The 13,486-nt window shown below is 50.2% G+C and overlaps 2 protein-coding genes across 2 annotated transcripts; both read left to right on the forward strand.

Annotated features, from left to right (window-relative positions):
• The first annotated feature begins 7,905 nt into the window (after positions 1–7,905).
• On the forward strand, positions 7,906–8,805 carry LOC120548885 (probable cell division protein kinase ECU08_0230). Its single transcript, XM_039785397.1, has one exon. It carries the CDS (start codon positions 7,906–7,908, stop codon positions 8,803–8,805), a length of 900 nt encoding a protein of 299 aa, XP_039641331.1.
• A 1,471-nt stretch (positions 8,806–10,276) lies between these two features.
• Positions 10,277–10,906, forward strand: LOC120549592 (stromal cell-derived factor 1-like). Its single transcript, XM_039786610.1, has one exon. It carries the CDS (start codon positions 10,350–10,352, stop codon positions 10,668–10,670), a length of 321 nt encoding a protein of 106 aa, XP_039642544.1. The 5' UTR covers positions 10,277–10,349; the 3' UTR covers positions 10,671–10,906.
• The last annotated feature ends 2,580 nt before the right edge of the window (positions 10,907–13,486 follow it).

The following is a 13,486-nucleotide window of genomic DNA, read 5'->3' on the forward strand; positions in this document are numbered from 1 at the left end:
GCAGATGGCGCGTCTCGTTTCGGTCCAGGCGAGCGGGTGAAAATGTCCATTTTGACTAGACAGAAGCTTTCAGTCGTGGCGGGGACCGAACCGTACAGAACCCTACCCTGGCTCCTTATTGAGGTTTCGGGTTGGGTGCGTGTGATTTCGAGAGTCCAGTCATTATTGCTGCCCTCGAATCCTTTTGACAGGTGAGCTAACGGGTCGAGACACGTGGTGAGCACAGGCCTTCGGTGGGATGTAGTCCAGTAGTGCTCGGCTGCAATTGCAGGCTGTGCTCAGCTTGGGTTCTCACACACAGTTGACACTGAGCATGTCAGATAGCCCATCAGCTTAACGCTCGCTGCACTACGGCATGGGCTTGCAATGTGTCGAACAAGCCGCAGTGGAAGCTTTCCACCACCAGTTTATATGTCCAGCGTTCCACCAAAAGCCGCATGAGTCCCTTTTGGTCCAATTGAGGCCTCTGGTAATGTCATATCGCGAGTTGTATTTCTCAATATGCTTCTTGTTTGCTGCGAGCAATAACCTGTTCCCCAAACTACCCGTGTACCAAGTGAGCTCGTTGAATGTGTACCTGTCAGACATGCCCATGGGGACGGTGATTTTAGTGGGTATGATGACCGTGTCGTGTTCCGCCAGCCACAATGGATTGGATTGCACAAACTCAATGGCCGCTTTAGGTCCCAGATCTTGCTGGCCGCGTAGCGGTTTTGCCACGGTCTCGTACATGAGGTTTGCCAATTCATAGGATGACATTTTGTTCAACGTGTAGTAAATTTTCTCGAACAACATACCCGTACACATGGGCTGGTAGTTCAAGTTGCACCTACACGTGTTTGGTTCCAGCCTGGATAGTTCAACGCACAGATTACCAAGAACCTCCTCTGGCATGTCCCGGAGCCACACCACGGTTAGCCTATCGAGCGTGTCGAGAAACACCTTGGATTCTATCCTCTGAGCAAAACCTCCTGGTACCAAGTAATCCCTCCGGTGTCCACATATTGTGTCGTGCCAGGACGTTCCGGCGAGTATCACACTCTGACCTACGGGACATGGCAGACTGTGTGGCTTACAACGTTCCTTAGACTCCCCATTCACAAATTGCCCGCCCGGACACACCGCTGCGCATCGTAGTCCTTCACCGCCTCTGGGATGTCTAACGGGTCGCCCCAGAGGACACTGGCGTGCACAGCGTGCTTGATGGCTGGCCGTACACCCGATCAGATACGGCGTAACCTTCGTGTGGCAGTAGTTGACGTTGGGACTACACTTGTCTAGATTGACATTATTCCACGGCACAGATTTCTGACTCGTAAGACTCGTGATCAGTGCTGTTAGCATATACTCTATGTGCAGCGGGTTCATGATTATTCTCATCATGCACAGACATCAAGACACACATTAACACTGTTGTTGACACTGACACTGACAATAAAGACACTCACGCTGGGCTTGTTTGTGTGTGTTTCTTTCATTTTATTATTCAACACAGGTCATGGTACAAAACATTTCAGCTGTGTGTGTGTGTGTGTGTGTGTGTGTGTGTGTGTGTGTGTGTGTGTGTGTGTGTGTGTGTGTGTGTGGCAAAGAACACAGCTCCCAGAGCCCGTATTAACCCCACCAAGGACTCAATCTATGTAACCGTTGCGTTGAATGTCTGTACAATCAAATCAACCCAAAGAACCTTTGTTGACACTGACATTGACAATAAAGACACTCACCCGGGCTTGTTTGCATGTGTGTTTTATCTTGTTTTTTATTATCATTATTCCACACAACACAGATCTCAGGTACAAAACATTTCGGCTTAGTGTGTGTAGCAAAGACCACGGGCGCTTCAGCGTCCTGGCGTGTACCCTATTGTGTATAGGACAAGGGTAAGTTGCAGACTTTCCATTGCTCTCGGACACAAAAGAGTCCCGCTCCAGTCTTCCTAATAGTCACGGGGACACCCCAGAGCAAAGCCAGTCTCCGGGCTTCACTTTCCATCGGGCCTGATCCGGCACTTCGGCGAGCCCGGAGACTACCAAGGGCTGAGTGTGTCCCAGGGCTCTCAGTAATCCCTGGAAACGGTTTCCCAGCGACGTGACATCGTTCAGTATGGGGTTTGAGGATAGGCCCACGGAAAGGGATAGCGGGTCATCACAGCCCGGGTCTTCTAGGTCTTGCGTGTTGAACGTGTCCACGTACTCGAAACCTGAGTCCTCCTTATAGCAGTTGGGGAGCCGTACGCACTTCCTAAACGAGTATGGGGCCTTGTCGATAGACGAGCGCCTGTTTGTCGCATGATTCGAGTCGAGTCTCAGATAGCTGGACCCCGAGGAGTTACAACCTCCTCTTACCATAGCGTTGCCCAGGTCGCAGAGTCCGCACAAGCCTGCGTCCTGCGGGTAGGACAGCAGCACGTAGTTGAGAGAGACATTCTCCATCTCGTCGAGCAAAGGTCTGTATGCCTCTATGCCCTAAACGCTCAACAGTTCTACCGGCAGATACCAGAGCATCCTCAGACTGAGTTTGGACTTGGCCAGGAAGCCCTGACGCATAACGGCTATTTTACCCGCACGCTCGCTAGCTTCCTGAGACACGGGTCATGCTCCCACTCGGTCCTTTTCACTTTTGCTAATCTAAACAGAGACTCAACTATCACTGAGATCAGACTCGTGGTCAAGGCCTCAGAGACCTTGTGCTTAACAGAGCGTTCCGCATGGGTAGCGAATCTCTCGTTGCACTTCCGACAACACTTGAGGTCCACGTCCAGGTTCAGTCTGCTGACAGGCCTTCCGGGTAGAAACACCTCATTGTAGCACAGAGAACGCGTGGCATCTCGGTTCGCGACAATGGTACTCAGATGTCCTCTGGATGTTACGGTGTACCGGTGCACTGTGTTACCCGTAGCAGGGTTTACGCGGTCTTCCATGAGCAGCACGGGGTTGACAGAGCCCCAGGTTTCACGTGCCGGTAGAGTGCGCAAGGGCTCGGTAGAGGTGCGCGTTAGACAATAATTGACCAGGTCGTCAAACTTCAGATCGTGGCCCATGTGCACACTACAAAGCAAAGTAAGGGAAAGCCCTCGGTCCATCCGTCAGGGTCCCCGCGAGGTTGTTGAATGTGTTCACGGTGGCCATTTCTTCCCTGGGACATGGGCAGACAAGACATCTCGGGTTCCCGGTGCTCAGCTCAGCCGGTACGGTTTGACGTTCATCGTCTAGTTCGTCGAGATTGTCTAGTGTCGCCGCGTGACGACTCGATGAGGGTTCCTCTCCTTCAGTCAGCCCTGGGCATTCCTGTTCAAGTTCAGGCCGCTCCTCTCTGTTGTCAGGGTAGTTCCACAGAGAGAACCAGATGTGATCGTTCCCCGTCAACGGGATCCCATGGAGAGACTGATGAGCCTCGACACTCCTGTCAAGCAGCCCTTCTGTAGCCGTCATGGCTCTCGTGTCTGGGAGTCCCAGGTTACCCCGATCGGAGTAGTGCACACCTAAGGCTCGGTTGAATAACGGGTAGTGGTGCATGATGTCATACTTTCTGGTGAGCATCTCACCTACAGTGTCGATAAACAGTGAGCACACTTGTGCGCCGAGTTTCAGTTCCTCGTCCTGGGCATTCTGTGTGTAATGCTCTAAAAAGCTTGCACACTTGACACCCTTGGACAGGCATATGTCCTCAAGAGCGGCCTGGGTAGCCACCGGTTGCAGGTCCCCGATCGGCTCCTGGACATGTATCTCCCGCTCCAGTACACAGACTGAGCTCCTCTTTCCGCCGACAGTGAAGTTCCGAAGTACTCGTGCGGGGTGACAGGTTGTAGTTTCAAAGCTAGAGGCAACCACACGGATGCACAGTGAGTCACCCTTGTGCAAGACAAGAGCTAGGGCCGAGGTGTTCCAAACGTACCACTCGTTCTCGACGCTCCCTCGGGTCACATAGCACGTAGCAGGAGGCCTTGGTGAACGGCTGTCCCCAGTGGCCAGGGCTTTTCTCCCCTTTAGGCCGTGTGCATTTGTAGTAGACGCCATGGCTTACTAGGGCACACTATTGTACAAAAGTTAGCAAGATATTTGGGACGGTAAAGAGAAGCGTCAGTGGTCCTCTGGCCTATGCTGGACACTCGTTCACTGACAGAAGGTTCACCTGCAGTTGGACGTCTCACACCCCTGGTGAGACGTGGTCGGACTGTCATCCGTGGTCGGACTGTCATCCTTGGTCGGACTGGCATCCTTGGTCGGACTGTCATCCGTGGTTGGTTTTCAGCCGTGCTGAGACTCACTTACCGGTCAGGGAAACACCCCGACAAACCCACTGAATTACAATAACTTACCCGTACCGGGGACAGACCCGGTGGAAGTGCAGAAAGGATAGGATAGAATAGTAATAGAAATAGATGGCAAGGTGTATACGTGCCCAAATGAAACACGCACAGTCACAATCACACTGTCATACTCACATCGTTACTGGAAGACAAGAAGTGAGCATAAGAAGGTCCCTTGTAACCCGGGTCAAATTTGTAGGTTCTGTTCTCCGGGTTGCCACAGATGTCTGTGGGTTTCTCCGTGTGTCTGAAAGACGGCAGTTGCTGCAGCTCCTCCATGGCGCTCTCCACGCCCAATCTCAAGGTGGTGCACATGTGTTTATTCTGAGCCTGCACCATCACGTTGATATCCAAGTGTAGGAGCACCGCGGCCAGCAACAGCCTCATCATCAGGCTTTTACCACACTGTCTCGGAGCTAGGCACAGGGTGTAAGGGTTGGCGTAGCGAGAGAACTCTCTCTCCACATGGTAGCAGTGACTTAGGGCAGGGTTAACGTGGTCATAGCTCTCCGAGCCCAGAGGGGCTAGGCCCAGTTTGTCCAGCAGAGCGTGCTTGTACTTGAACAGAGCATCGCCAAACTGGCTCCTAGTGACACCCAACACCACACCCCTGAAGAGCTCAAGCTGAAAGGGTTCCATCCTCATGCCCTTGACTTGGAAATATTCAAACACCCTGTGAATCAGCCGTTCAAATCGATACATGACAGAGCCGGACGTGTCCTTCACACATGCGCCATGAAGCTGTAGCCTGCGCATCCTAGCCTTGGCACCCTCGAGTCCCAGCTCCTTTATCAGCGCGGCTTGTGCCACTCGGTCCGTTATCAGGCGATTGTACTCTGTCATTCTGTTGTTCTCCATCTGCTCCCTTTCTCTGTTGCGGTAGTCCTTGGAGAGTCTGGTTCTCACACAGTCGACAGCCACGCCAACGGGCACGGACCTAGAGTTGTCGATGGGATCGCGCACCACGTTGCCGAGCAGCCACAAGCAGTCCTCCGGGTTCGTGGACAGCGCTCGTTTGGGACATTGCAACCCCGTTGACGTGTTACACCCAGAGATCAACTGGAGCTCCGGGGAAGACGAGAGCGTCATACTATGTCCCAGAGAATGCATCACAGACGGTTCCATGTGTCTCCCGGACAAGGAGCAAGAGAGCCCCTCACAATCTACAGTAATGGAGTTTGTGTTACCACTCAAGATTCACTTTAGATACTGTTGGCTTTACTCCGGGGTGCCCTGGCACAACACCAGGCGCTTGGGAAATAGAACGGAGCAGTTAACCGAACGAGAATGGCGCCACCTAAACCGAACGCTGATGGCACACGAAAACGCCGAGCTGTGCAGCCAGGTGTGTTCCGACCAGCAAGACATGAAAGCTTTCTGGTTGACCGCGGACGGGCGACTGGTCTATGTGGATCGACTCGCTGAAGACATCGAGTTCCGCCGCCTCAGGCAGCAGAACCTACGAGTGGCGCTGTCCTTGTGGACTAGCAACCCAGATCTGTGCGGACCAGCGATGAAGGCTTCAGCCTTGGCTCATGCTAACCTGACTAGCATATGCGGCGAAGCTATGAGTTTGAGCCAGGGTAGGTTCTACAACGTGTATGCCAAGTATCCTCTCCCCATCAACACAAACGGCGTCCTGGATGTCTCCTTCGAGGTGCACGGTGTGCAAGAGATGGACATTGACGCCAAGGAGATACGGGAACGGTCAGGCGTTACTCATTGAGCTTCATCCTCTTTACACGGAATACTCTCAGCTTCATCACGGACCTTCTACGGTGCCCAAACTCAAGGAGAGAGTGTGGCTTCTGGGTGCTCAGTGGTTGGTAGAACAGGACCTTTCAGAGTTGCAGTTTTCACTGAACCAGAAAAGAAACTGGCTTGCAAGAATGTTCACTAGACTGGCCTTATTTCTGACTATGTCATGACAAAGGCGTGATGGGCACAAAAAAAACCACAACTCACGCACAATGAAAACAGAGGCGCCATGCGTGGTTCCCGGGGACAGCTTATCAGTTTATATGACTATGTACAGCATATGCCTGTGTTTGATGTCATTTGTACGGTATGATAGCCTGCCGTTCACAGAGGTCCAGTATGAATGACAAGATTGCTGTTGTTGTTGTGCAGTTCATTGTGCCTTCTCAAATACCTTGTAAAAATAAATCCACATAAGAAAGTCTGTATTTGTCACTGTTTATTTCATTGTAACACACAGATACACACATAAACAGACAGACATTTCTCTCAGTAGAGGAAACATTACTATGCAAACACAAGCACGTCTTCTTAGACATGCCGGAAGGTCGAACACATGCATGTTACACGGACCAAAACCAAGGAGATGAAACTCCGACTGCCTCCGGGATGCTAGTGTCCCTGCACAGGTATTCCAGGTGCTTAATCGTACTCATTGCGAACACACGGTTAATCCACAACTCCTCGTATTCTTCGGAAGCAGTTGCCCATAATCCATGAGTACATCTATTGCGTTCAGATGTCGGTGATGTTCTTGGTGTAACGAGGTAGCATCATCATGTTCCCTAGATCCTCGAACCCTTTCACCCAGTTCGAATGGACCTTGTTGGTGATTTCCACTGCCGGAGGCACTCTCCCTGACTGTAACAAACACACAAAGGGAAATAGAGATCACGATCTGTCCCGGGTTCCAAGTCGACGCGGCAATGCATTCGTTGTGTTTCCTTTTACTCACCGTACTTGCCCTGCGGTCCGCACGTTGTCAGGTTGGTGTACAAATTGGGATTTGTCTCTTGCAAAACCTCGAGGAACTTCTGTGCTCGCTTCTCGCTCTGGAGGCAGTGGTCGATGACCTTGTGAAGCATGTGTACAGGATTGACCTTACTGTGACAGGACATGAGTAGTTCCTGACCATCAGGGTCATCATCGTCGTACAAGACTCCATCTACTATACGCCTGAAAAGTTCATGCTTCTCGGCTATATCGTGCTTGTACATCTCCAGCTGCTGAACATACATCTTCGACACAGCCGATGAGAAATAGTGAAACCCTGTGAATGGATGCGTATGTCAGATTCCGTTAACTATTGCTCAGACACAAAGCAGCCAAGTTCCTACATATAGCCCCGAGCCACGGTCGGACACAGCCACGGTCGGACACAGTCAAGGTCGGACACAGTCAAGGTCGGACACAGCCACGGTCGGACACACAGTCATGGTCGGACACACAGCCACGGTCGGACACACAGCCACGGTCGGACACAGCCACAGTCGCACACAGCCACGGTATTGTGTCCAAACTTTGACACAACTCCTTTTGAATGAGACATTTTGTTACAATAAAACAAAGCCAGATTTTGGCTTGTTTACAATGCTGCTCAGTGGCATATCCCATACAGCAATCTTCCAATTGTCAATGTGCGCAAACGGACAAACAGCCGTGCTCGGATAATTGGCCACAGTAGGACATGTTTTTCTCCTCACCGTCCCGCCTCCTGTACACAGCGAGGAACATAAAATGCACGGTTCATGTCCGCTGTGGCTCGGTATATCACAGAGCACACAGGGTGATTGGTCAAGAAGCCTTCCATAAACTTTAGGTGCAGACCGTAAGATATCATGAATAAGTACCTGACAGGCGCAGTAATCGGCGAAGGCACCTATGGAACCGTATACAAAGCCACGTGTCAAAAAACTGGAAAAGAGTTTGCCTTGAAATGTCACAAGCGCGGCGTAGAGGATGCAACCGTGAGAGAGCTATCCTGTCTCACGGTACTACAGGGCCACCCTTATGTGATCCAGATCCATGAATGTGTCATCCACAATGGAATGATGGCCATGCTCATGTCCTACGCACCCTACACATTGTCGAACGTGATTCACAGTGGACACCTGTGTCACGAGCAAGTCCGAGCGCTAGAGATTATTCCGTTGAGTTTCGTGGCTCGTTTTTCAGTTCAAGTGGCTGAAGCACTGTCGTACATGCACAGACTGAACCTGGTGCACCGGGACCTGACGCCATTCAACGTGCTGCTGACAGAAGATCTAACCGTACAAGTCGCTGACATGGGCCTCTCTAGACATTCCTGTAAGTGGATGAGCACACATGTGGTGACGGAGGCGTACAGGGCCCCTGAATTGTTTGTTGAAGGTGGCACCTCAGAGTACACTTGTGCCATAGACATGTGGAGCCTCGGGGTAATGATTGTCGACGCCATGGAAGGGAGAGTGGCATTCGCGAGGACTTGGGAGTCCACGTACCATATTATTGTGAGGACATTGTGCCCCAGAGACCACCCCGATGCATCACTCATGCCTTGGGACCCTAAGACCCTGATGCCCAAGGTGATGGAGTGTGCACTGGTCAAAAGGATTGTCTTCCAATTGTTGGCTTTTCACGCGAACGAGAGACTTTTAGCTCACGCGCTGCTGAAGGACACCGAATGGACTGAGGCTGCTCATATGACCAAAGAAGACAGAGACCTGGTCAGAGACCGGATCTATCGACAGCGGGTGTAAGGAAGAAGAAACAAGCAATAGCATGAACATGATTATTTTATTCACTAAATGTGTACATGATTCACAATGTGTCAGTGTATGTATTGCAAATAAACATGAAAGCAACCTTGATCACAATTCTTGTCTTTGTGTTCTGTGTATAAAGTTGACAGTTAGGATCAGCACATGGTTCACAATGACATTGCCACAGGATAGTAGGCCTATATACATCAGAATATAGCTTGTTCTGTGAGCGTGGACCTCAATTTGAATAATGGGCCAACAACACACTTAGTTTGTTTAACAGAAACTCCCTTTCTTGGGTGGGACCTAGCTGAGTTGGGATAGCGGATACCGATTGCAGTGTGTCTCAGAGTTTGGCTGTCCCCGACCAAACGCTATCATTAGTAAATAACACCCAAGTGAATGTGAAACCCTTATAGGTATAAAAGCATATTGACACACTGTCCAGTTTTACATACTTTACACACTACTGTACATTAACTGTGGTGATATTCACCCTAGCTCGGTCACTGGCAGACTGATAAGATCTTAGGTCTGGGTGGCTAGAGTGGGCGGAGCTACCTTAAGGCATCCAAGCTGTGGCTTTGTATCCAAGCTGTGGCTTTGTATCCAAGCTGTGGCTTTGTATCCAAGCTGTGACTTTCTATCCAAGCTGTGACTTTCTATCCAAGCTGTGGCTTTCTATCCAAGCTGTGGCTTTCTATCCAAGCTGTGGCTTTCTATCCAAGCTGTGACTTTCTATCCAAGCTGTGGCTTCAGCTGTGGCTTTCTATCCAAGCTGTGACTTTGTATCCAAGCTGTGGCTTTCTATCCAAGCTGTGGCTTTCTATCCAAGCTGTGACTTTGTATCCAAGCTGTGGCTTTCTATCCAAGCTGTGGCTTTCTATCCAAGCTGTGGCTTTCTATCCAAGCTGTGGCTTTCTATCCAAGCTGTGGCTTTGTATCCAAGCTGTGGCTTTCTATCCAAGCTGTGGCTTTCTATCCAAGCTGTGGCTTTGTATCCAAGCTGTGGCTTTCTATCCAAGCTGTGGCTTTGTATCCAAGCTGTGGCTTTGTATCCAAGCTGTGGCTTTCTATCCAAGCTGTGGCTTTCTATCCAAGCTGTGACTTTGTATCCAAGCTGTGGCTTTCTATCCAAGCTGTGGCTTTCTATCCAAGCTGTGGCTTTCTATCCAAGCTGTGGCTTTCTATCCAAGCTGTGACTTTCTATCCAAGCTGTGACTTTGTATCCAAGCTGTGGCTTTCTATCCAAGCTGTGGCTTTCTATCCAAGCTGTGGCTTTGTATCCAAGCTGTGGCTTTCTATCCAAGCTGTGGCTTTGTATCCAAGCTGTGGCTTTGTATCCAAGCTGTGGCTTTCATCCACTGTGGCAACAGTGTGCTACCAACTGCACAAGTTGTACTAAGGTGCTTTCTATCCAAGCTGTGGCTTTCTATCCAAGCTGTGGCTTTCTATCCAAGCTGTGGCTTTATATCCAAGCTGTGGCTTTGTATCCAAGACAGAGCGTGCACAGTCCTCCTGCAGCCTGTTAGCCCACTACCATGGATGTCAAACTGCTGGCACTGATGGCTCTGCTGTCCGTGGCCACACGTCTACTAACCTCCAACGCAAAGCCCATCAGTCTGCAACAGCGGTGCTCTTGTCGTTCAATCCTGAACACGGTTCCTAAACGCTACGTCAAAGCGCTCGAGTTCCTCCACATACCCAACTGCCCCTTCCAAGTCATTGCCAAGCTAAAGGACAACAGGGAGGTTTGCATCAACCCGGAGACCAAGTGGCTGCAGCAGTACTTAAATAACGACTTTGACAAGGTGCAGACATCTAGCAGAAACAAGAACAAGAAAAACAACAAGAAAATCTAAACAAAAATGGGAGACATGTATGTTAACAAAACCATTTAAGCATGCAATAGAAACCATTTTGGCATCACTCTACAATACCATATATGCGATACCTTTTAGTCTTTCTGAAATCAACAAAGCTCAACACACATTTTGATCACACATCCAAACCTAAACACCAACTGCAGCTGGGCTCCGAGGGTACAAATGGAATGCTGCTTAGGTCGGATGTCAGCACAGATAAGAGCCTGATGAAGTCCGAGGGGACCCATTAGGGTCAGACTAACAGCAGTGTCTATGAGTATTAGACATCCGAGCAAAGAACTAATTCATCCGAGCAAAGAACTAATTCATCCGAGCAAAGAGCTAATTCATCCCACCACAGAGCATGTTTGTGCATCCGACTGGAGGTTTCTACTTGACTCAGCGATGGACGTCGTAACCAAAGGGTCTGGAGTTAGATAAAGGGGAGTTGAACCCTGACTGGAATTACAACTGACTACAACATTGACTGTAGCCCATCTCTGATTGAAGCCCGGACTCCACTCGCCAAACTAAGAGTCAACTCCAAAGGTGTCACACCGCTCGCACTAGATTTCACAAAGTGCAGCCAAATGGATCCGGCTCAGTCAAGTCGCTCTTACACCACAGTTTTAACCACCGGGGATGGCGGTATAACAGCATCTTCGATATGTGCCGAAGGAGGTTCAATTGTAGTGGCACACGGTGGAACGATGTCTTCCATCTAATGGCGCCAAAGGAGGTTCAATTGTAGTGGCACATGGTGGAACAATGTCTTCCATAATGCGCTGCGGAGGTTCAATTGTCATGGCACGCGGTGGAACGAGGTCTTCGATATCTGTCCAAGGACGCTCAATTGTCGCGGCACGCCGTACAAGAGGTTCAGTTGTCGTGGTACACGACGAACCGATGGCTTCGACATGTGCCCAAGGAGATACAATTGCCCAAGGAGGCACACTTTCCGCAGTACTTGGTAAAATAACATCGTTGTTCTGGACAGACCTCAGTGACATGAAGGACAACGAGGAGTTGTGCAATGAAGACGCAGACACCAGGGACAAGGGACCCTTGGCCGAGAACTCGTCTGTCGATCGAGACACGGACACCGGGTACGAAGAACCCCGTGACGAGGACCATGTGTCTTCTTCCAATGGAGACGCGGACAGGGAAGCGTCTTCTTCTGACAGAGACACGGTCGAGTCTCCATCAAGTTTCCCTGACACCAGAAATGCGACCACTGGGAACACTACAACTTCATGTGCCAAAGGAGGTACACTCAGTAAAATTATGTCGTGGTTTCGGTCAGACTCAGATTCTGATCCCGCTCTTCGTTATTACACCAAAGAAGAAATTGCATTTTACCGGAAACACGGCCTACAATTCCTTGAAAATGAGGGACCTGAAGGCACTTGGTATACAGCGGGTGACATCGACTTCAGCATAAATATCGCCAACGGCAAACGACAGCCCAAATGAGTGGTGTTTGAAGAGTGCACGTGTGCCATGATTGAATTTGTCAACCTGTTTCTGCTTCTTCTTGTGTATGTATTGCGTATGTGACTCAATGTGTTTTTGGCTTTGTCAACCCTCTGCTTACACATGACCCATGTTACATTGCTTATGAAACCCCGAATGTGTACTAGCTACGTGATGTGTGTCTGTAACACAGTTACTCAATAAAAACAGAGACTCTCTATGGTGTACTTTCTTTATTGTCCCCAGATCAAGTCACAAGAACCCCCCCCCCCCACACACACACACACACACACACACATCTGATAGACCTTTTCTCAACTATGTATCTCGTCCCTCGTGTGACACGGAAGCAAGAATGTAGAGAACATTATTCTCTCAATATCACAAGTAGAACTTTCGCTCGCTGTGCACGGGGCTTGTCAGCGAGCCTAGCCTCAGGCAACACTATCACGTAACGTGTCTCCAATACACTCACCGTGATATCCGAGCAAAGAGCAACTTGATCCGCGCACAGATCTCACACATACATCCGAGCGGAGGTTTCTACTTTTCTCAGCAGTGGATGTCTTCACCGAAGGCTCTGGATTTGGATAAAGGGGAGTCGAGCCCTGACCGGAATTAGAACCGACTACAACATTGACTGTAGCCCATCTCTGATTGCAGCCCGGACTCTGGTCGCCAAACTACGAGCCAGCTCCTAATCGCACAGACTCACCCTTCAGCCGAGCGTGTGTGGTGAGAGTCAATACCAGAGGCTCGCACTAGATTCTGCAAGGTGCAGCTAGATGGACCCGACTCGGTCAAGTTGCCCGTACACCAGAACTGCAACCACTGGGAACACTACAACTTGTACGTATTCGTGTGCCAAAGGAGGCACAACTTCCGTGGTACTCAGTAAAATGGCATCATTGTTCCTGACAGACCTCAGCGTTATAGAGGAGAGCGACGAGTTGTACAACAAAGACGTAGACACCAGGGACGAGGGACCCTTTGCCGAGGACTCTGCTCTCGATCAAGACATGGATACCGGGTACGAAGGACCTGGTGACCAGGACCCTGTGTCTTCTTCCAACGGAGACACAGAAGAGGACGTGTCTTCTTCCAACGGAGACACAGAAGAGGACTCGTCCTCTTCCGATGGAGAAACGGACACAGACGAGTCTTGTTGTTCAGACCCTGATTCTGATCCCGCTCTTCGTTATTGTCACAAAGACGAAGTTGCATATCGGCGCAGCAATGGCCTGGAATTTCACGAAGAATCCGGTGCAGGCTTTTGGTATAGACCGGGTGGTGTACGCTTCTTCGACTGCTATCAACTGCCCAAAGGAGTCGTGTTTGAA

Source organism: Perca fluviatilis, chromosome 20 (genome assembly GCF_010015445.1).
Source record: "Perca fluviatilis chromosome 20, GENO_Pfluv_1.0, whole genome shotgun sequence".
Taxonomy (NCBI): Eukaryota; Metazoa; Chordata; class Actinopteri; order Perciformes; family Percidae; genus Perca; species Perca fluviatilis.